At 41.9% G+C, this 21316-nt stretch overlaps 2 protein-coding genes across 4 annotated transcripts; one reads left to right on the top strand and one right to left on the bottom strand.

Moving 5' to 3' along the window:
* The first annotated feature begins 43 nt into the window (after nucleotides 1-43).
* Nucleotides 44-14120, top strand: LOC308402294 (solute carrier family 2, facilitated glucose transporter member 4-like). Its single transcript, XM_080891008.1, has 11 exons — nucleotides 44-1751; nucleotides 3576-3671; nucleotides 6377-6537; nucleotides 8046-8170; nucleotides 8274-8389; nucleotides 8653-8815; nucleotides 9736-9923; nucleotides 10037-10141; nucleotides 10630-10731; nucleotides 10862-11065; nucleotides 11361-14120. The coding sequence occupies exons 1-11, from the start codon at nucleotides 1719-1721 to the stop codon at nucleotides 11595-11597; spliced, it is 1530 nt and encodes a 509-aa protein (XP_080747134.1). The 5' UTR covers nucleotides 44-1718; the 3' UTR covers nucleotides 11598-14120.
* On the bottom strand, nucleotides 13902-18045 carry LOC308402309 (Y-box-binding protein 2-A-like). Of its 3 annotated transcripts, none has more exons than XM_080891048.1 (10): nucleotides 17852-18045; nucleotides 16830-16893; nucleotides 16705-16738; nucleotides 16544-16633; nucleotides 16202-16438; nucleotides 15953-16071; nucleotides 15631-15868; nucleotides 14631-14762; nucleotides 14461-14532; nucleotides 13902-14040 (listed from the first exon to the last, which is right to left on the bottom strand). In XM_080891048.1, exons 1-9 carry the CDS (start codon nucleotides 17928-17930, stop codon nucleotides 14497-14499), a joined length of 1029 nt encoding a protein of 342 aa, XP_080747174.1. In that variant the 5' UTR covers nucleotides 17931-18045; the 3' UTR covers nucleotides 13902-14040; nucleotides 14461-14496. The 3 variants fall into 3 exon arrangements, with proteins under 3 accessions (XP_080747174.1, XP_080747173.1, XP_080747172.1); XM_080891047.1 differs by having other exon boundaries at nucleotides 14461-14535; nucleotides 17852-18044; XM_080891046.1 differs by lacking the exon at nucleotides 13902-14040 and having other exon boundaries at nucleotides 14274-14535; nucleotides 17852-18043.
* Between the last annotated feature and the right edge of the window lie 3271 nt (nucleotides 18046-21316).

Here is a 21316-nt window from a genome sequence, read left to right as displayed (position 1 = left end):
GCCTGTGCATGCATAAATAGGTCACGACAAGGAGGAACAGTATTTACACACTGGGTTAGTTGGCTGTGTCACGTGGTGTTTGAGTGCGTGTTTGTGGTTGTGCGACTTTTTTTCGGTTGGATAACAGTAAAACACACACGCAGGTGACACTGTGACATTAAAAACGTTAACTCCTCGGTGCTTCGCTGAGTCTGTGAGGTGTGTTTGTACCGATTTGCCAGTCTTCAGCCTTCCTCGCTCACTCCAAATGAATTCATGTGATACTTTTTGGCTCTGTAATATCATCATCTTAATCCCCCCCGGTTGCGTACATAAACCCCTTAACTGTGCTGGAAGAGGCTCTACGCCACTATTCCGATGGTGTAAAGTTTCTCTGCATTTAGTCAGAGTCGCACATGACTGTGCTTGGGGCCCTGGCTTTGGATGAGGGGTGTCGGGTTCTCCCACTGTTTGAGGGCAGCAAAAGGCAAAGGAGAGGGCAGCATGCTCTGACCAGAGAGTGGTGTGAGGTGGGGGTGTGTCTGCGAGGGGTGGTCATGACTCATTTCATTGGGAGATCTAGAGTAGGTTTTTTTTTTCCCACTGAGCTTGCTTGCAGGATCTCCATTCCTCCCGCCCAATGCAAAACCCTCCCACAACACACTCCCTAATCTACGCCTCTGGTCCCTCCCCAAACTTTCCCCCTAACCAAACCTACTGTACACTCCTAACTCAGGTGGCAGGGCCCAATTTTAGGGCCCACCTGTTGCCTGCTGGAAGAGGATTTAGCTTTGTTGTGTGCAACAGAGAAGGGAGGAAGGGGGTTTAAATGAGGCTGATGACCTCTTTGGCATGTGATCTGAAATAGAAAGGGATTTGTATCTGTTGGGAAGGCAGACAATGGCGACCACAGCGGCAAAGACGAGCCCCCTTTTCACTTCCCATTAGGGAAGTTGAGTCATAATGGCGGACTCCGACTTTTAGGTCACCTGACATTTAACATCTCCACAACTGTGTGTCCTCCATTTGCAGGTCCAGAAATGAGGTGATTAACCTTGAGCTGTCAGTGATAAGGGAGAAGCATCTTTGCACATGCTTTGCAGATTGAGTTTATCGTTCTTTGTGGGGGGTGGGGATCTATGGCCATTACGTAACAAAGCTCATGAAAACGGTCCAAAATGAGACCAAATTTGGGCCTCTGCGTCGCTCTGGCTTACGGCTCCAGAGAATGATAAATTATTGTTGATTTAAACAGGAATCTGAAAATGTAATCACACCTTTTGTTATTTAATTCTTCATCTCTTAGCACCATAATAAAAACCAGACACCTCTTCTAAATAACCCCACCCCCACCCTCCTTCCACCACCACCTCTGCGGCCCAAGATAGATTAGGTCAGGAGAGCTTCCCGCTTGCGTCATGACCTCTGTTGCAGGGCCTCTCTGCGTCTGCCTCCCCCCCACCCACCCCCCACCCCGCCCCTCTCCTGAGAGGCGTGCACGTGGGTATGCCGGTGTCAACTCTTTAACAGCTGGACAGACAACACAAACTTCAAAGGAGAGAGGACAACCTGCGGGGCACAACGCACCAGAGCTCTTTGTTCTTCTCTTTTGGATTTAGTGGCTCGGTTCGATTTCAGTGCTAAAGTGCTCCAGTTTTAAGACGCCCGGGTTTGTCTCCGTTTGGCACCAGACGCATCTATCACCAGACTCCTACTGGGAGCCAGGAGTTGCCAAAATCATGCCGGCCGGGTTTCAGCAGCTTGGAGCGGAGGTAATTTCTTCTGGAGTTTGTTATAAACAGTTTGTTAATCTAGCTGTGCCTGTTTAGAAAGTTTCTGCAGGGATAGCCGTTATTTGTGAACTTTGCAATGTGTACTTTCAGCTATGGAAAGATTTTACGCACAGCACTTTTTCCTGACCTGAAACCTTTAAATATCTCCTGATTGTAGTGCGCTTCTTTAAAATAATCCCATGAGCCGTTATACACTTTTAACAGAATTTTAAAGGCAAAATCCGAATGTTGAGAAAGTCATGAATCTAGAAGAAGCTTTGAGTAACTCTGTTTCAAAGAGAGGGGGAAGCCTTTCTGTCCTTAGTGGTGACCTTGAGCGGCCAAAACTGAGTTTACAAGTCAGGCCTCGTAACTGCAAGCTTATGACAGGCCACCGCCTTCATAAACAAACTCTGTGTTTACTGCCCAGCTCAAACTCCATTGGAGAAATCGTTTCTAAGTGCTGGTTTTAAGCCTGACTTTCCCCTGATGTAGATTTCCATCATCTTATTAATAGGAAGAATAGGCTGCTATCCACGCTGGAATTAAGGCAACAATTCCCAAAGTTTCCCCTTTGGGAATAAACTGGAAACAGACTAAACTATGCTGGGATGTGGTGTGTGTGTGCGTACGTACGTGTGTGTGTGTGTGTTTGTGTTTAATGCAAAAATATTTCCCCTAAGCATAAAATCTGAAAAGGGGAAGAAGCAGTCATGTGCTTGTCTCTATTGAAATCACTTAAAGACGGAGATAACCTGCACAACCTGAGATAGTTTTGTGTTTAATCTGGGCTTGTGTTGTATCTCACAGTAAATACAAGCAGGTGCAGATTCATGCATAATGCCTGGAAATTTACTGCAAAGTGTGCATGCAGTGAAGTGCGGGATGTGTAATGAAACATTAGTGGCCACTTCTGGCACTTTACCTTTTCCACAAGGACGCACACGCTCACCACTACACACCTCTTTGTTGTGGTTTGTGAATGTTAAGCAGCACTTATCAAAAGCTCAACTCAGCAAGGTCAAGAGTTACAGATTTACACGGACAACATATTTGCAGAAGGTGGCTGAGCAGAACTGCGGGGTCAAATTAGGTCCAGCAAATTTTACCAGCATCACCAGCATCATGTTGCTGTTGTATCAGTCCATAAGCCCACGTCACCAAAATGGGAAAAAAAACTTTTCAGGAAGCTCGTTGTTTCGACAGTACCCGTCTGTGTTTGTGTGTTCATCCAACAGTTCATCACAGACTTAAATCTTACAGGCGGCGTAACTCCAAAAGCACAAAAGACCTATAAATAAATGAAATTTAAAATTTTATAACCATGCTGGAGTGGAAGAAGTTCATTTTCCCCAAGGTCATCCTGTCTGTCACCCTGCAGACAGGTGGCAGAGGGCTGATGGGAAACTGGAGGGAAGCTAAAGTTCAGGCGTCGACATGAAAGTAGTCAGAGAAGTCATGAACAGCACTGCAGAGATTGTCTCTAGTCAGGATCACGGTTATATATATAGTTGATGTTAGCTGAGCAGCAGTGTTGTGTGTGTGTGTGTGTGTGTGTGTGTGTGTGTGTGTGTGTGTGTGTGTGTGTGTGTGTGTGTGTGTGTGTGTGTGTGTGTGAGAGAGAGAGAGAGAGAGAGAGAGAGAGAGAGAGTGAGTGAGAGTTAAAAAGATAATCGTGGTTGTCCAACAGTTATCTTATTGTTACAGTTATGAAAACACCTTTCAGGATTATTCACTGTTCTGAAAAACAAATTATTTGTAATTCACTTCTTTGTGTGTGTGTGTGTGTCTATGTGTGTGTGTGTGTGCGTGTTTCTGCTGCAGACAGTGACTGGAACCCTCGCTCTGTCAGTCTTCACGGCTGTCCTTGGATCTTTGGAGTTTGGATATAACATCGGTGTCATCAATGCGCCACAGAAGGTAAAAAAAAAAGAAAGAAAGACGAATGGACATAATATAAAATGAAAGAATAAAACATGTAACACTGGTGTCATGCACGAGTCTAACACTGTCATTTAACCAGACGTCAACAAAGTCGCTTCGCCTGATTTCACAAGGTGGTGTGCTTTGACACCACAACACGCTGCCTGGTGATGTTTAGACAATAAACCAAAAAGAATAAAACTATGTCATGTGAAGCCTTCCGAAGCAAAGTCAGGTGACACAGACACAGCAGGGCGAGGCTCCTTTCCATCTTTACGTGTCATCACAAAAATGACAACACATCCCTGCTCCAGGTGTCATGGAAACAAGGAAATATTTCTGTTTGCATGATGAGAAAAAGGCGTGAGAAATATGATTCATTTCCCACATCTGAAAGCAAATTTTGTGCGTTTATCCGCATTTATCTCTTTAAACAGAGCGGCCCTTCATTTGTGTGCCACGGTACTTGGACGCTGTGTAGAAAAGCCTTTTGCATTTATGGGCATCTCAGCTCTGACATCCATCATTAAAATCCTGGCACGGGTGAGGGCAGCTATCAACTAAACTTGTCTGATACTTGGGAAAATGTGAGCATAATTATCTACAGATCACTTGTTTGATTTAACAAAATACATCTTTCTTACAAATAGTGTGACACAAAGAGCAACACTCCCTTTAAGGTCACTCTATTTTTAAGCCTTTTTAATCCTGCTTTCTTCTGATTGGCTGCCCCACGTAAAGCGATCACTTAAACAGCAGCTGGGTGGGGCTGATTTGTGACCATGTTTGGGTTTTCCACTCTCTATGACATCATGTAGATCCAAGAACAGAGAAAAACCCTCTGAAACCGAGTATTTAGAGCACTCTGAACTCGAAACCTCTGGCTCTCGGTGGTTACTTGTACATACAAAGATCTCATTAACTGAAACCTCCCAATTTTTAATATGAGAATGTGCACAAGTGTGTATATGTGAGATAATATAAGTCTATATTTTAAAAAAAATGAGGAAAGCATTCTGAAAATATGAACTCATGGGAGTAAGCTGTTACTTACACGGTGTGCTTGTCTATTTATATAGCCCATGGCCTGATTTACATAGTACTCTTGTGGTCCATGCAGCCATTCAAAGCGCTTCACGCTGCAAGCCTTTATCTAATCCAAGTTCATATTTAAAGTGACATATAGCTTTTTTTTCCTGTCGTAGTTCACTGTATTTAGTATCTCGCCCAAAGCCATGCAGACAAGTGACTTAACCACCAGCCTTCAAGCAGCCCATTTTATATACTCCATGTTTACAAAAGCTGATTTTAAGCTCTACTCGGGCCCTGTCTGCAAGACCTCGCTCCAAACTTACCTTCCCTTTTACCCACACTGAAAAAAAGGGATTGGCCAACTCTTGGATTAACGTAAGCATCTTGCGTGTATTTAACATAAGTGCCTCATGCTTTAAAGTTAAGTGTAACTACATAGTGTAGAAACTACATGATCTACAGAGAGGCTAGATTAAATTGTTCATGTCATGTTCGAGTGAAGTAAGTCAATAACTTTCAGTCTCGTATACTTTGGATCGTGGTTTCAGGAATCCATCTCAGTCAAATCGAGTAGCCTCCACTACTTTTTTTGATATACTGAAAAAAGTAAATTCGGTGTTTTTTACATTAAAAAACTCTAACTTGTAATTTAAACACAATAATTTCATGCTTCTATGAACGTAATTAAATCATGAAGGATCTGTACGAAATTCAACAACTTAATTTGTCCTTGTTAAGATGACATGATACAATCTAGTAAGAGTGGTTAGTTGCTGAACTCGTGAAATTCACAAGATCGCACGAGATGTCAAACTGTAGGAAAATCACTGGCGTTATAAGAGGCAGACAACTACGACACACCACGTGTATGCTATTGCTATTTATTGTGGATTAACCTGACAAGGACAAAAACGTACAAAAAAATTCTGCATCAAGCCTTGAAATCATAGCTTTCCTACTTTTGTTAAGTCTGGATTGGTGGCATGATGGTTAGTGCTGTTGCTTCACAGTAAGAAGATCCTGGGTTCAAATCCACAATCTGGCTAGTTTGCACTGGTTTCTCTCTGGGTATTCCGGTTTCTTCCCACAGTTAAAAGTTGTGCAGTTGTTAGAGTTAGGTTAATTGATGATTCTAAATTACCTGTCAATGTAAGTGCAAATGGTTGTCTAGGGTGTACCCTGCCTAACAATTCAGGGTTATTTCCCAGCCCCCCTGCAACCAGGATAAAGATAGGATGTTAGTTGTTGTAGATCCATTAAATTTTTATGTTAACCAGACTCTAGACTTTGTTGAACATTATGTAATATGAAGACAACATGTAGTATTTAAATGAGCAAGTAGTATTGGGGTAAATGTTATTTAATAGTGTTGAAATAAAATGACAAAATTGTGAAGGATTAAAATATTCCAAAGGCTCAACTTACTTCATCTAAACATGTTTCAATCGCGTTTTATGAACACAAAATGCACATGTTTATTGAATATGAAAAAGTTGTGTTGATTGAACACAATTGTTTAAGTTTCTGCCAAAGCAAAACATTTGTGTGCAACCAATGTCCACTATTGAATCAAGTAAATCCAACATGGCCTTTTTTTTCAGTGCAGTTTGTGCTGCTCTTCTCTCACTCCTCTAGTCACTTGCTCCAACTTATCTTGGCACTCCTTGCAGATCATTGAGGGGGACTACAATGCAACATGGATGTACCGGTACGGGGAGCCCATCCCCACAGGGACCCTCACCTCGCTCTGGTCGCTGTCCGTTGCCATCTTCTCCATCGGCGGCATGGTCTCCTCCTTCTGTGTGGGTTTTGTTTCTGAATGGCTGGGCAGGTGAGACAACGCAGGTCAAGCTTAGCCTTTTCTAGTGGTCTCGAGGGGATACGTTGCTTTTATCCTGATGGGTTCATGAAGCTAAGCCTATGAAATACTGTTTTATGAGATGGAGCAGATAGAACAGGCTGCAGCTCATTAATCTTACACTCTGCTTTAACTGTAACATTTAGAGGATGGTTTCCGTCTGTGCCCATGGTTGCACAGATTACTCAAAGCAAACCACAAGATTTTCTGGAAATCTGAAACAAACTGCACAAAGACTGAATACATGAGCAAAGATTTAAGAAGTACACATTTCTTCTTCCTGAATGACACACATACTTCGCAGTCTCCTTACATACAAATGAAAGGTCTGATTTTTCATGTGTAAATGGATAGAAGCTGTAGGTTAATAAAGAGTGAAGTGGGTAGGGAGTTTGTCTGAAGTATCTTCAGTTAAAAAAAGAAAGAAAGCAGCACCCAGTCCACTCAAACACACACAAAAAGACACACTTATGTAAGGAAAGTAGGATTTTGCATGCAGCGGGAGTGGATCCATATAAACGTGGTTTTAAGGGTGAATGAAAAACAAGAAAGCAATTTTAAAAAGCACCACAAACAGAGACTTCAAGTTTTAATGCACTACAACGATAACCAAGACTGTTTTAGGAAACAGCCAGGCAGACACGACAAAATACCACACAGTGTTCAACAGCAAATGATAAATCGTCATTATAAACAGAGCAATTAAAACCTTAATCTAAGCAAACGACAACACTGGTCCAAAGCCTTCTCTAGCTAGCCTTCATTGTGATACATAAATATCTCCTTCTCAGTTCTGTATAAGCCCAAAAATAAAACCAGTCATTCAGTGAAAGCTCTGTCCGGGATGTTATGACCCAGTTTCCCGCTGTAACCTGAGTCTGTGCAAACTGGGCTGCAGTCCACAGCTTCCACTGGCTGAAAGGACATTTTAACAGAGTCCTGAATGTGCAGCTTACATAAGCTTACAACCTCATCAGAAGTAACTTTTCAGTGACTTTTAAAATATATATTAAAAAAACATTTTCAACCCAAGGTATTAACAGAATGTTACAAAATATATACGTGAGGTACCTTGTTGCTTGTGTCAAGTAAATTCCTGACAGTGTAAGCTGAGCTGTAGGAACCGTGCTACTTCTAAATTAGGTGGGAAAGACTCTTTTTTGGTTCCGATCACAGTCTAGTAAAGTAAAATAACACCAGACTGCAAAATCTAGTCACACATGTTACTTTTCTTTAATACTCCTCTGTGCCTTCTACATGATTTTGTGGATCAACTAAATGTTAAAGTGCTGAATAAACCAGTGTCTCTGTGCGATACTGAATAATTTTGTGTGATACTGCCCTCTAGTGGCTTCTTAGTGTTTTTCACTACTAAACAGTGTGCATATCCAAACTAGATGTGCACAACTCTGCTGGACAAAAAACCTGCTGTTTTATCATTTCAAAATGGTTTCAAAAATGCAGGTCTGTGCTTCTTTCAGGAGGAAAGCCATGCTTATAAACAACTTGTTTGCCTTTATTGGAGGAAGTCTGATGGGAATGTCCAAGCTCTGCCGCTCCTTTGAAATGATGATCCTTGGACGTTTTATCATTGGTGCCTACTGTGGTGAGCTGGCCACTGTCTCTTCCCTCTTTTACTCTCCATTAATGTGTCCATTTAATAAGTGGTTTAACAATCTCTTGCTTCCTTAACTCTTCCTTTGATGCAGGATTGGCATCTGGCTTGACACCAATGTACGTGGGTGAGATAGCACCTACGAGTCTCAGAGGAGCTTTGGGGACGCTGCACCAACTGGCTATTGTCACTGGCATTCTCTTCGCACAGGTATGGCAGGAACGACCGTCTATAAATAGCATCGGCATCTTCTCTCTGTCTCCATGTCCTCGACATTCAGTGGGCCTTTCCAGGCCACGTTTAAAAAGTCTGCTCACAAAAAACACATCTTGAATCCTCAAATCCATTCTCTTTGTCTGTGCACCTCCCCGTCTTTTCCTTTACTTCCACCTATAAAGGATTGTCTTTAGGTGCTTTATCATATTATCTTTTGAAATGTCACACACTCAAACTTGCTTCCTCTCCCTGTGCAGGTCCTCGGCTTGGAGTCGCTACTCGGCAGTGAGCACTTATGGCCTGTTCTGCTGGGATTAACTGTTGTGCCGACTGTACTTCAGATGGCTCTGCTGCCCTTCTGCCCCGAGAGCCCCCGATTCCTCTACATCGTCCGGTGTCAGGAGCACCACGCCAAGAGTGGTAAGTAGGGCTGCGTTATTTTAAGGTCTTGGTTTACTATTATTATTCTTATTATGTAACTAAGTTTTACATTTTAAATTCTACACTATAAACTGGATTTTTAGCATTAGGAGGCAGATAGGGCCTTATAAAATAAGCTGCTGAGTTGCATTTTGGGAAATGTAGGATCTTTTTTTTTTTTTTGCAATTTCATTTCAATTCAATTCAATTTAATTTATATATCGCAAAATCACAACAGCAGTCATCTGAAGGCACTTGATGTTGTAAGATAAAGACCCTACAATAATAAAGAGAAAACTGCACTTAGTGACAGTGGGAAGGAAAAACTCCCTTTTAACAGGAAGAAACCTTCAGTTCAACCAAGCTCAGCGAGGGGCAGTCAGCTACTGTGTTTGGGTTTGTCCCACTTTGACCCATATCACTTTATACGTTCTTATATATAACTGATGGATACTAATGTTCGTACCTGAGAAGCGAAACTAACTCGAAGTGCCTGAAATCTGCATTCTTTCTTTTGGCCAGCAGGGGGAGACTCCTCTGGTTGCAAAAAGAAGTCTGATTCTACCAAAGTCTTATCTCTGACCACAGTAAACTGTTTTTTCTGCTGAGTTTATGGCCTCAGTAATTACTTTAAAATATTTTTTAACTAATTCTGTAAATCATAGTCTCACGGTGAGTTAAATAGTAGATAAATCAGGTTATAGTTTAAACCACGGCTATTTGGCCTTGCCTTTACATACTGTGTGGTGTCTCCAGTTCCTCGGTCAGATCAACTCCGCACTCATGATGTCTGGGTTTATCAGACATTTACAGGACTCAATGTACAGAGTATCAGTTGGACTTACGGAATTAGCTGCTAAAATGTCAGATGAGTTTTTGTACATGAAAAAAAAAACTTCCTACATTTCTACTTTCTGCAGGCCTGAGGAGGCTAACAGGCAGACAGGAGGTGGGCGACATGCTGGCAGAGATGAAGGAGGAGAAGCGGAGGATGGACATGGAGAGGAAGGTGTCCATACCCGAACTCTTTCGCTCTTCGCTTTACCGCCAGCCCATCATCATCGCCATCCTCCTGCAGCTCTCCCAGCAACTGTCGGGGGTTAATGCAGTGAGTTCTTCAAATTACACTGACTCACCTAAAGTTCCAGAAACAAGCAGTCCTTTAAAATCAGGAGCCAGTGCTGTTCAACATTGACCTAAATTTGTTTACTCCTCTGGCAGATCTTCTACTATTCCACCAGTATCTTCATGAAAGCAGGAGTCCAGAGTCCAGTTTATGCCACCATAGGAGCCGGGGTGGTGAACTGTGCCTTCACGGTAGTCTCGGTGAGAAATCGCACCGACATGCCTTTATCGCACTTTTGAAATTCAATTTGGGAGCGTTTAAATAACTTTTTGAATTTGGAACAATAAACATTCACGCCCTGTCACAGAGTCACTCTATTACTGTTTAACACTGTTATCAAAGGGTAAACAAGATAAGAGGAGTCAAAATGTTTCAGTGTCATCAAGCGGATAAAGATGTACGACTTTAGCCGTAAGAGTGCCACAGCTTCAGGGTTAGAGACTGACAATTGTAATTTGATACAATAGATTGTTTTATGAGCGCACGCTTGTAAAATCACTGCTAAACTATGGTTAACACTGTTTTAGAAGTCCTGAACTGCAGTTAGGTATATGGTAAATGTGGTTTTAGCATTATAGTGACCTGACGTTATACATATTTGAGAAAGAATCTGACCAAATCAAATGCTTTAGCTCCAAATGTCAGCTGAGGTTAACCCCCCATCCCCCCTTTACCTTCATATTAACAGCTTTTCCTGGTAGAGAGGACGGGTCGACGGACGCTCCACATGCTAGGACTTGGTGGAATGTGCATCTGTGCCGTCATCATGACCGTGGCTCTTGCTTTACTTGTAAGTAAGCCCCGATCCAAAAAAAAGGAAAATAAATAAAATCCAGACTATGGTATTCCAGACTTCGGTATTTTATATATGATTTCTAGTCTCCACAAACATCTGAACCCACTTTTCTTCTGCTCTATAGGACAGTGTTCCATGGATGAGCTACATCAGCATGCTTTCTATCTTTGGTTTTGTGGCCTTCTTTGAGGTTGGCCCAGGTCCCATCCCCTGGTTCTTTGTAGCTGAGCTGTTCTCTCAAGGTCCAAGGCCAGCTGCCATGGCTGTTGCAGGCTTTTCCAACTGGACTGCCAACTTTATTATTGGCATGTGCTTCCAGTATGTCGCTGTGAGTATCCACAATGGAAGTTGTGTATGTCCACAAATGCGTTTCCATTTTTCACCCACTTCAGTTTTGTTATTCTTTTTTGGCTCGACAATCTTTTATCCTCTTAGATAAACTGATTAGATTTTGGTCTTTAAAGGTTACCAACCTTACAAAATCAAATTTTTTATTCACATTTGAAAAGTTAAGTCTGGACAGACAGATGAAAACATGAAAACCGCTACTTGACCGGTTAATAGAGGCACGTGGCATCAAGTTCAACTCTTTATAATCTGACCTTCTTCCCGTCCTTCTGCAGGACCTCTGTGGGCCATATGTCTTCCTGATCTTCGCAGCTCTTCTTCTGTTCTTCCTCATCTTCACATTTTTCCGGGTACCAGAGACACGGGGCAAGACCTTTGACCAGATTGCAGCCAATTTTCACCAGCATTCAGCTGGAGGGATGATGGATATGGATATGAGCATAGGCATGGGTATGGACATAGACAAACCCAGCACTGAGATGGACTACTTGGGGGAGGATACCATGAACTGAAGATGCCCCATGGAACTGAGAAAAATGGAACTGAGCTCAGCTTGAGAAAAGTTGGGTAAAGGGGCATGACACCAAACTTTTATTTGCTAATATGTATATTGAGATCTTTATTTTTTTTCCACATAGATTGTGGTGAAAAAGCAGTGTTAAAAGTGTGTGACAATTTGGGTGTTATGGAATTGTCCTTTGGTGGTAGCACTGCAGTACAGGGTTAATAGTTATGAATTCTAGCTTCACTTGAAAGGCTACGAACCAGTGGAGTAAAGGTCGACTGCTGTAGTTTCAAGGGAAGAAGATGCTAATAAGAACAGCCTGTCTGGCATTGACTGCCAGTGCAATAAGACTTTATTCCATGGTGATGGCAATCAGTTGCAGTATTGACAGATGGGTGTGGAGAGACTTGGGGATTCCTGCACTTTATAAACAGATATCTACAGTTTTCAAAGTTTTTAGGCATAGAAACAATAGGATCAGCAGCCAGGAGTGTGATGGAGCATGCCTGTTTTTACCAAAGATGGGAACACACATTTAAGAGATTAACATATGAATTGATTTTTTGATCTCCAATGACAGGAATCACGTCGACATACTGTGGGTTTTGAATCTTTTTTGGCGCCAAATGAAGTGTGTCTGTAACACCCGGTATTTATAGCCGTTATTTACTCAAAGCAGATGTAGAAAAGGTAGTATGATGGGTAGGTAGTGTTTTTGTTCTTTAAGAACAGGTAACAGATGCATTTAATCATGTTATACTTTTAGAAACTGATTTTATGTGCTATGTTCATGTATCCAAAGTGTAACCTGGCATCAATGTAACAATACCAGTCTGAAACTTCTCAAGGGGCATTATCAAGCGGACCAAAATGCCTCTGGAGTTGATTTCACAGACATTGCTCTGAACTCCTCCAGATATTAGCCGATGGAGGGGTCATCCCAGGACACGAGTGTCACATTCATATAGTCTGGACAGTTAATGGTCTGCCCCTGCCAGCTTCTGTCCACATGATTTCATTTGCACAAATTACAGCAAAGGTAATTCTAAGTTCATGTTGACAGGACTGGACTGCAACCAATCTGATTATAGTGTGACGCAGTACGGTGTGACCTTAAAGTGTAAACTGTCGTAACAAACTATCGTTGTTGGATGCATGGTTGTGATTGGCTCAGTATAGGTAGTGCTCTGGGGAAATGAGTTTCAGTAAAGAAACAAAATTTTGCCTCAAATTTGAACATGAGCCTTCATACTCCTCTGGTTGTTAGGTTACCAAAAGCATTTTCTGCATCAGTACCAAAACGCTGATATTTTGGAGTTTTCACATGTGTTCTCAACTTAAGTGTGAAAGTACTCCTCTAATAGGAAACTCACTGCACCACAGAAATGCTACTTCTGATCAAGCCTTTTGTATTTCATGTGTACATAGTGTGTTTGAGGGTCTAGGTTTTAAATTCTTTACGCACTCCAGCTGGTGTTCGGCTTTGTAGGCAGACTCGAGAAATTTCCAAGTACAAGCACCGACTTTCAAGGTTTGTGCCACACAATCGCCAAGTTTTTGTTGTGTTTTCTTTGCATCCGTCACGTGTGCCGTTTGCAGTCTATTCTTTAATGTGTCAGACTTGTCAGAGATCTGTAATCTGTATAGTGTGAATGTTGATGCAGTGGTTATGTAACCAGAGTGAAAGTACTGCAAATATTGTTAATGAAACCACCTGAAGAACCCTCATTTCTACACCTTCAATTTCTTCACTACAAAAGTAATCCAATTTCTTTGGTCAAAAAAAAAAAAAAAAAAAAAAAAAAAGGTACAAAGGCATCAGTGAATCTGCACTCCAGTCAGAAGGGAATGAATCTTGATTTGCAAACATGATTTATTAATTAGCATTTTAAGTATTAACATTGCACATAATCCCCTCCAAAGAAAAGCACACACAAGTAAAATAAAAAGGAAATTAAGCTTCTTTCTAATCCAACCTCAACCAAGAAGATTAAGGGAGTAGTACGTTTCAAGAATTGATTTGAGGTGTTAACAGAACTAAACAGACTCCCATTATGCATCACCAATCGCAGACCTGCTTAGCTTTCCCCTCTTTAACCAAATTAATCAGAAGCCAAATTAAACTACATGATGGGCCCCATCTGCTCTATTAAAGGAAATATTTCTAAGGGGGTGGAATAACATTCCCATTTTTTCCTCTCTCCCCCTTTTTAAAAGCTGTACTTTCAATTTCTAAATGTGCACCCACCAACTACCTGTATCCCCTTAACCTGCGCTCCCTTCCCACCCTCTCCAGATGTCAGTGTGGACAGGACAAGACAAGATGAGGGGGTGGGGAAGGGGCCTGAAGGATGACTGTGAGAAGTGGTAGGATGGAGGATTGGGGGAGTGCAGGGAGGGGAGAGCAGTGCATGTGGTCTGAAATAGGTCCAGTCCTCCAACCCTAGGACCTATGAGAAACAAAAGAAAGCGCAGGAGAGATGGATTGAAAGAAAGACCCCAAAAAAAAAAAAAAAAAAAAAAAAGAGAAGACCTTTAATTTAAAAATAAAAAAATAAAAAGGGCACTTTTAATCCCGAGCCAAGGATTATATTGAAAGAAAATCCAATTTCCCAGAATTTGAGCCAAAAATCTTCCCTGTGTTAAACAAAAGTCTGACTCCAAACACAGGCAGCGTTCTCAAAGACTCCTTTCAATGCCATCATTCCGCCTTAAATCCATTTACTTGACTAAAGAGTTAATGTCCATCATCAGGCCCTCTGTGACAGACTGCTAATGTTGCACATGCAGCACAAGAAGTGCAACCCTACACCCTCACGTCTCCCACCCTGTCTAATCCAAGGTTGCGCCACTTTAGTGTGGGGTCCCACCTCTTGCCAAGGGTCGTGTGACCATCCTCGTGGTCATCACTCTGCTGGTGCTGGGACAGTTGTTGGAGCTGCCTGCTGAAGTGAAGAACACAGCTGAGATTTGTCAACAAAACACCTACCAATGAAAAATGAACCAGCTGGGAAAGCAAAGAGCAACTTTAATGTCTTACCTCAGGCGATTTTACCGTTTTGGGGGAGATTTTAGGAGAGGTCTTTGGCGACTTTGATGTGGGTTTTGTATCAGATGGCTTTGAGGTCTGTGGTGGGGTACTAGGCTCTGATGCAGACTTCTCTGTATCATTCTTCAATACATGGAAAAGATGTGAAAATATTAGTAAAATACCAAAGCTTTAGAACTTCAGAAGATCCAGCTAAACCATCATACAGGCACAAAACCATAGAAATTCATCTAATAGTTAGACTCCTGTCTACCATCTAGACAGTATAAATATTACAGGGACTTAAGGGTTTTCATTGTCAATCAGGCATATTTTCAGATGAGGCGAACTGTAGTTTTTCCACTCAAATCCTGATTAAAGCCAATGAGAACACCACATTGACTGTAAAATATACAAAAACATTTACAGTACAAGTATATTTAAAAATGATGGCAGCTCTCAGTGCTCCCCCCAGCACCCTATCAGATGCAACCAAGTAATAAATTTGAAAATCCTAGGTGATTTAGAGAAAGTGTGACCTCTGACCTTGAGGTCAAGGTCCCTGAGATTTGAACTTGTACAAGACTTTTGTAGACACACCCATGGTATCCTCTGTCAGTCTACCCCAGGGCAGCTATGGCTACAACTGTAGTTTGCCTGCACCAGTGTTTTGTAAAGCGCTTCGAGGGCCCCAAAAAGCACTATATAAATGAAATCCATTATTATTATTACTATTATTACATCACCTCGTTCTTGTATTCAAACTTAGGTGCGTTTCGCCCGCCAGCCCATCCGCCGGGCATGGTGACGATAAGTGTTCAGCATTTTACTGCTTGCATTAGAGCCTTAATATCTTCTGATAATCGTTTTCTGTGACCAGGACAGCTTGGCAGTGAAAAATAAGCTCATGTGGGTAGTGATCTTTTCCTCCCCAAACATCACTAACAGCTCATCTGTGCATAGTTTCCTCACTGAGTGATCTTGATATAGCTGAAGATCAAAAATATCTTACTTTGGAGACAGAGGACTCTGAATTCCTTTGCCTGCGTCGTCTGAACTGGCGGCGTTGTTTCTGGCCTTGGCCCTCCCCTGCTTCTCCATTGGTCTGAGGGCTGTCAGGTGCCGCCGCCGTCGCCACCTCGTGCTGTGGCTGCTGCTGCTTTAGCTCACTCTTCTCCAGGCTCTCTGCTGGTGCAGCCGCCTGCTGGTCTTCTACAGCCTGATTGGGAGGTGGGCGAGGACGGAATGGCCTGAATCCGAGGAAAGCACATTAAATTGCCTCAAGAATCAAGAAGTCCTTCAAACAGGATGTCTAAGCAGGACCGTTAAGTTACCTGCGGTATGGGCGCCAGAATCTGCGTCGTGGCGGCCGCTGGGTCTGATCACTCTGGGTCTGATCACTCTGTGTCTGACCACCCTCTTCGTCTCCATCCTTCTGCTCACCAACTTCACCCTAAATTGGAAAAAAACAGACAAAAGACCATTAACAACATAAGCGTTCAACTACTTCAATCCATCTCAATGTCCAGCATCATCCTAAAGGTTGTAGTCTCCCTCACACCCGTCTTTCCGCTTTAGCTTACATCTTGTGTCTCCGGCCGTGGCCTGCGCGGCCTACGGCGGCGTTGCTGAGGCCTCGCTCCCTCACTTTCTCCCGATCGGTCAGTATCAGGACCTTGCCCATCGGCTGGCTTGTTCTGGTCGCCGGGCCGAGGGCTTCGGGGAAAGAACCGTCGACGGAATCGCCGTTTGTTGGGCGCATAGCGGCTTCCTTTTACCGGAACACCACCTGGACCGGTAACATTAGCTGCTTCGGAGCCCTTTGGAACAGAGACATGCCTGAAATGCTTTCTCCAAGAGCAGTTTTTTTTTTTTTTTATACCTTTTTAAACAGCCGAGAATGTCACATTTTGTCCTTGCCATACCTTAGCTGCTTCAATCACGTCAAACTCTACAATTTCCCCATCTCCAACGCTGCGGAGAAATTTCCTGGGATTGTTCTTCGTGATTGCTGTCTGAGGAGACATGGCTAGCATTAAAAATGTGGGTACAATTAACTCCCATGAAGAAAAAAGAAAGACCTTACCTGATGAACGAATACATCTTCTTTGGTGTCATTCCTGCAAGAAATAAAACTTCATTAGCAAACAATAGACTGAAAAAAAGTGAGGAATACTAAAAAGAAATAAGGGAGAATTCGAAACACCTTACCTGTTAATGAATCCATACCCATTACGCACATTGAACCATTTCACTGTGCCTTGGACCAAAGTGGCTACAACAAGAGCACATCAAAAGAATAAGGAAGTGTAATAGAGCAAGTAGTCATTCAGAGCTCACACCGTTATCTTGATTACATCAGCGGTGACCTGCTCGCAAGTGAGAGCTCTATGGATCAATCATTAACCGCAAGACTTTGAAACCAGGCCTGCACTAGGTCACGAGGCGACATGGGAACACTTCCGACAATTAAGGAGTTCAAGACGAGTCACACGGACACCTGAACGATGTATTCTTCCTCACAGAGACAAGCTCAAAGCCGGCTCGTTTGTGTGTTTTACGGCAGTCTAAACTAGTTCAATTTGGCCAAATTTCCTTCTGCAATGATTTGCAGCTGGGAGGGCGCGTGCGCGTGTTTCGCTTACCAAGCGCGTGAACGACAGCTGATAAAGAAGAAAAATTGGGTCATGCGTTCAGAGTGTTCGGTTAACATGGACTTCTATACAGTCTGAATCAGCTCCATACCTACACAAACACCTGCGATTAAACCAGAGGCAGCCACTGGACTGACATGTGGGGAAAACTTTTTTTTTTGAAAAAGCACCTGTGTCCTCGAGGCCTTTTATTAATAGGCGTGAGCTTTACAAGCCAATATGTGTGACAGTCAAATAACTTCGTTTTCAACAGCGCGAGTTTAAGCATTTTTTTTTTTTTTTTTTGGGGAATATAGTCCCCAGAAAAACCTGAAAAACTCAGCCTCAAACACGTGTTGCCTAAAAAGTACCACACCGGAGACAGCAGTGGCACCCCAGGCTGCTGTAATTAACACAAATTCAACCAGCTTGGATCACACACTTCAAGAAATATCACAGAAGGAAGGGTAAAATATATATATATATATAAACACACACATTCTGTTTTTCACACCCAGGCTCGGTCAGAAGGCGCTAACTTTAAACGTTTTCTGGATATTTACCAAGAAATCTTGGCGGATAGAGTACTTCTACACCCACCTATAACTTTCCTCTCCGGCTGTGGTTTGTCTTCCACCGGTGCCGATGGTGGAGCGCTCTGCGCCTCGGCGTCGGTCATGCTCGCTGTCGGGTTACTACACTTCCACTCCCGCGTCCCCTCCCTCCTACTCTTCCCGAAACTTTCCCAAGCGCCACTGCTAAGTTTTTATCCCGGCATCCCCTCGGACTGCCGGACGGAAGCCGCGCCCTCATTGGTTTCCACGAAAGCGCGAGCTCGAATCTGATTGGTCAAGCGAGGGCGGCAATTGGGACGGAAAATCGTCAGGTGGAGGACAGACATGAGTGAAATGAAGCTGATTTGTTTTCATTTCATTTCATTTCATTTCATTTCATTCATATATATATATATATATATATATATATATATATATATATATATGAATGAAATGATGATATATATGATATATATATATGTATATATTACTAGAAAAATAGAATCGACAATCGCCAGGTTCTATTTATATAAAAATAGAATGACTGGAGTCTGTTTTTGAGAGGCCATTCATCTCTATCGATCTATATGTTATAGCTTAAAAACACAGCCTTGTAGTGTCTTTTTCACAGAACATAAATAACTGCAGAACTTAGCTGCTAGTGGGTAAACGTCTCTTTGTGATACAATGCTGTTTATATCGGTGAGTGAAAATCCCAATATGCATATACAACATGTAGACAGCCAATAGCTGCCAGCAATATAACAGCAACAGTGAAACTGTAGAAGTTAGACACATACAGTCTGATACACATTAGCATTTTTACCTGCTGTTAAACTGTTTCAGGTCTTCAAAAGAACTCTGAGTGATCTGGGAGCATTTTTCCCCATATGTAAATACAGCAATGAGAAGTTTCTGATATTTTTTTCTGCTCCTGAACAACAAATTTCTCAAAATATATATTTTTTAAATGTCATTAATTAATTGATTAAAAATAAAAAAAAATAAAAGCTCAGACTGGGGGGGGGGGGGGGGGGGGGGGCACGACACTAAGTTTTCTGCCACATGGCACGGATGCTATGTAGACCAGTCAAATGTGGCATGCTTGGATCAGACACCAAATGACCACGGTAGCAGAGTCACAGTATCTGGGGTACAAGAAGCTTAAGGCAAAAGTCAGTAGCAGAATCAGCTTGTTGGTACGTTATAGATGGATGCTATTTGGATGGATGAAGAGTGCAATTTTAATTGATCAAAATGTCCTTTATTTCACTATACCCCTGATTATTTATATCCATCAGCACTTCTAGATACTTTTTTATTTGCATGTGTTATGTTCGCCACAGAAATAAGTTCTTATTTTTTTGCCCACTCAATGGTCAAAAATAGTTACACGTAAAAGGTCATCCAGAGAACTCAAATTTATTCTTCTTTTGTCCAAGAACTGAATCCCAAACTCTTGGAAATATTATTTAGCCGTCTGAAAAGATAGAGAAACTTGTTAGCACACTGGACCAATGGGCAGCACAAAATTTATGTTTTACAATACGTTAAAAATCAAAGGTTAGAAAATAAGTAATATGCTTATAAGTGTAAAGACTGGTATACAGGATTAACCAGAGCAGTGGTGAAGTAGCAGGTACCTTGAGTTTACCTAGAGTGGTAGTTGTTGCAGGAATTTAACGCTCTGCAGAAAAACTGGGCAGTCAGTTTAACATTTTCTCTGGGGGTTGTCCATGGGTCTCTATTATGTATCTCAGCGGTTTGAAATTTCTTTCTGTCATAAAGTCGAAAAGACTTTTTTTCAAGATATTCAAATCAAGACATAGACATCCACTGTCTGTAGAAGCCTGGTACCATTCAACTATGTTGTGTTTGTTGGAGTTACAGGCGTTAAGTTTTCTAGTATTGAGCTAGAAAAATAGGTTACAGATGGTTTTTACATTAGTTTAACAGAAATAAACATTTTACATGAAGGTGAGCCAACCTAAACAGTTTAAATGTTTAATCCTGACCTGCGATGAATCCTTATCTTCGGCAAGCCAGGGACTGTTGTAAATTATCACAGCATTTTTTTAAAAAGTACATCATAACTCCAGTCATCTGTTTAAAAACAAATTGCATGACTATAGGTAATGTTCCACTCAGCGCTGTCTCTCTGTGTTTTAACGAAGCCTTGTCTTCATTTTTGTCAATGAAGGCGACAGTAAACCAGGCTGAAAGTATTCATTCAGGTTTCACTTTTTATTATGAAAAAGGAGCAGATCTTGATAAATGCATATATATGTATGCACTCCTTATATATACACTTCTTTTGTACCATTTTTGGTTAGTATATTTATCTGTTATTTAAATTTGTGCGCTATGTGAGGCAGTATATGTGTAATATTGTTATGCTTGCACAATGACAATAAAGAGTCTTAAGTGTTTTTCATTCATTTAAATGCCTGTGTATTACATGACCTGGTATAAATGTTTGTCCAGTTATGTATCCATGTTTAAAAAAAATAAGCCAACATAGATAGTCTGTGCACCAGACAATATAATATTCCTAGACCTGGAGACCTGGAATGTAAATGTGCGCCTTGGGTCAGCTTCTGTTGTTTAAGTGTGCTATAAATAAAATAGATGTGACAGTGAACATAAAAAGGTTCAGGGATTTTTCACAGAGCAATGTTCTGTGGGCTACATACTGAACTTAGATTAGAGAAACAAACTATTGATCATATCGTGCCAGTATTGCTCAAGCACCAACATCAGCATTGGTATCGATGCTCTCAATATTTGGATCAATCCACCCACCTCTACCAAATAAAACCTGGCCAAGGATCAACTTTAAAATTGTAATTGATTGGTGGATGAGCTCTCTTCAGGGGTTCAATAGTCATTTTTTTACCCATACATGTATTTTCCCCGTTTGAGGACTGTTGCCTTGATGTGTAGGTTGCTGTGACTTTCCATGAAGTTAAAAAGGGGCAACAATAAGAGCCTTTTAATTTGGGGGTTAAGCTGCAGTATACCTTTAACTGCAGCCCTCATAGGTCATAGGACTCTAATTTCACAGCACTAAATTTAACCCAGCAGCTCCAAGAACTGCCAAGTTCAACGAGATAGTTCGCTGGATACGCAGATGCCATGGGTCTCTGGACAGAGAAAAGACGCTAATGAGAAGAGTAATAATTAGTAACAGAGGGAATTGCAGGATGCAGAGAGGCACACTGGCAGGATGGCCAGCACTTTCTGGACAGTATATCTGGTGGGCTCTACTGAACGCACTGTAGCTCTGGAACAGGAATTTAACAGATGGTAGTTTTAAGGAATAATTTCTGCTATTGGAAAAAAAAATTGCACTCTGAAAACTGCTGTAAAATTCTTGGTACACACATTGGTCGTAGCGTTTACGAACTACACCCCACCGGGCAAGGTAAATAAGAGCAGGACTGAATGCACGCTGCGCTAGAAAAGCTACGCATGCGCAGAATACATCCAATTGTCGAGGTTTCGTGGACAT

Source organism: Rhamphochromis sp. 'chilingali' (genome assembly GCF_963969265.1).
Source record: "Rhamphochromis sp. 'chilingali' genome assembly, chromosome: 1".
Lineage (NCBI taxonomy): Eukaryota > Metazoa > Chordata > Actinopteri > Cichliformes > Cichlidae > Rhamphochromis > Rhamphochromis sp. 'chilingali'.
This window is presented reverse-complemented; position numbering and strand designations above follow the sequence as displayed.

Bases quoted from the DNA above. Each gene is read 5' to 3' on its own strand.
- LOC308402309 (XM_080891047.1), bottom strand. From the start codon at position 17,930: ATGACCGACGCCGAGGCGCAGAGCGCTCCACCATCGGCACCGGTGGAA. The intron at 16,739-16,829 runs GTAAGGTGTTTC...TATTTCTTGCAG, and splicing joins GGGTATGGATTCATTAACAG to GAATGACACCAAAGAAGATG. The intron at 14,536-14,630 runs GTAAGACATTAA...TCTTCACTTCAG, and splicing joins AAACGGTAAAATCGCCTGAG to CAGGCAGCTCCAACAACTGT.
- LOC308402294 (XM_080891008.1), top strand. From the start codon at position 1,719: ATGCCGGCCGGGTTTCAGCAGCTTGGAGCGGAG. The intron at 6,538-8,045 runs GTGAGACAACGC...TGCTTCTTTCAG, and splicing joins GTTTCTGAATGGCTGGGCAG to GAGGAAAGCCATGCTTATAA. The intron at 8,171-8,273 runs GTGAGCTGGCCA...CCTTTGATGCAG, and splicing joins TATCATTGGTGCCTACTGTG to GATTGGCATCTGGCTTGACA.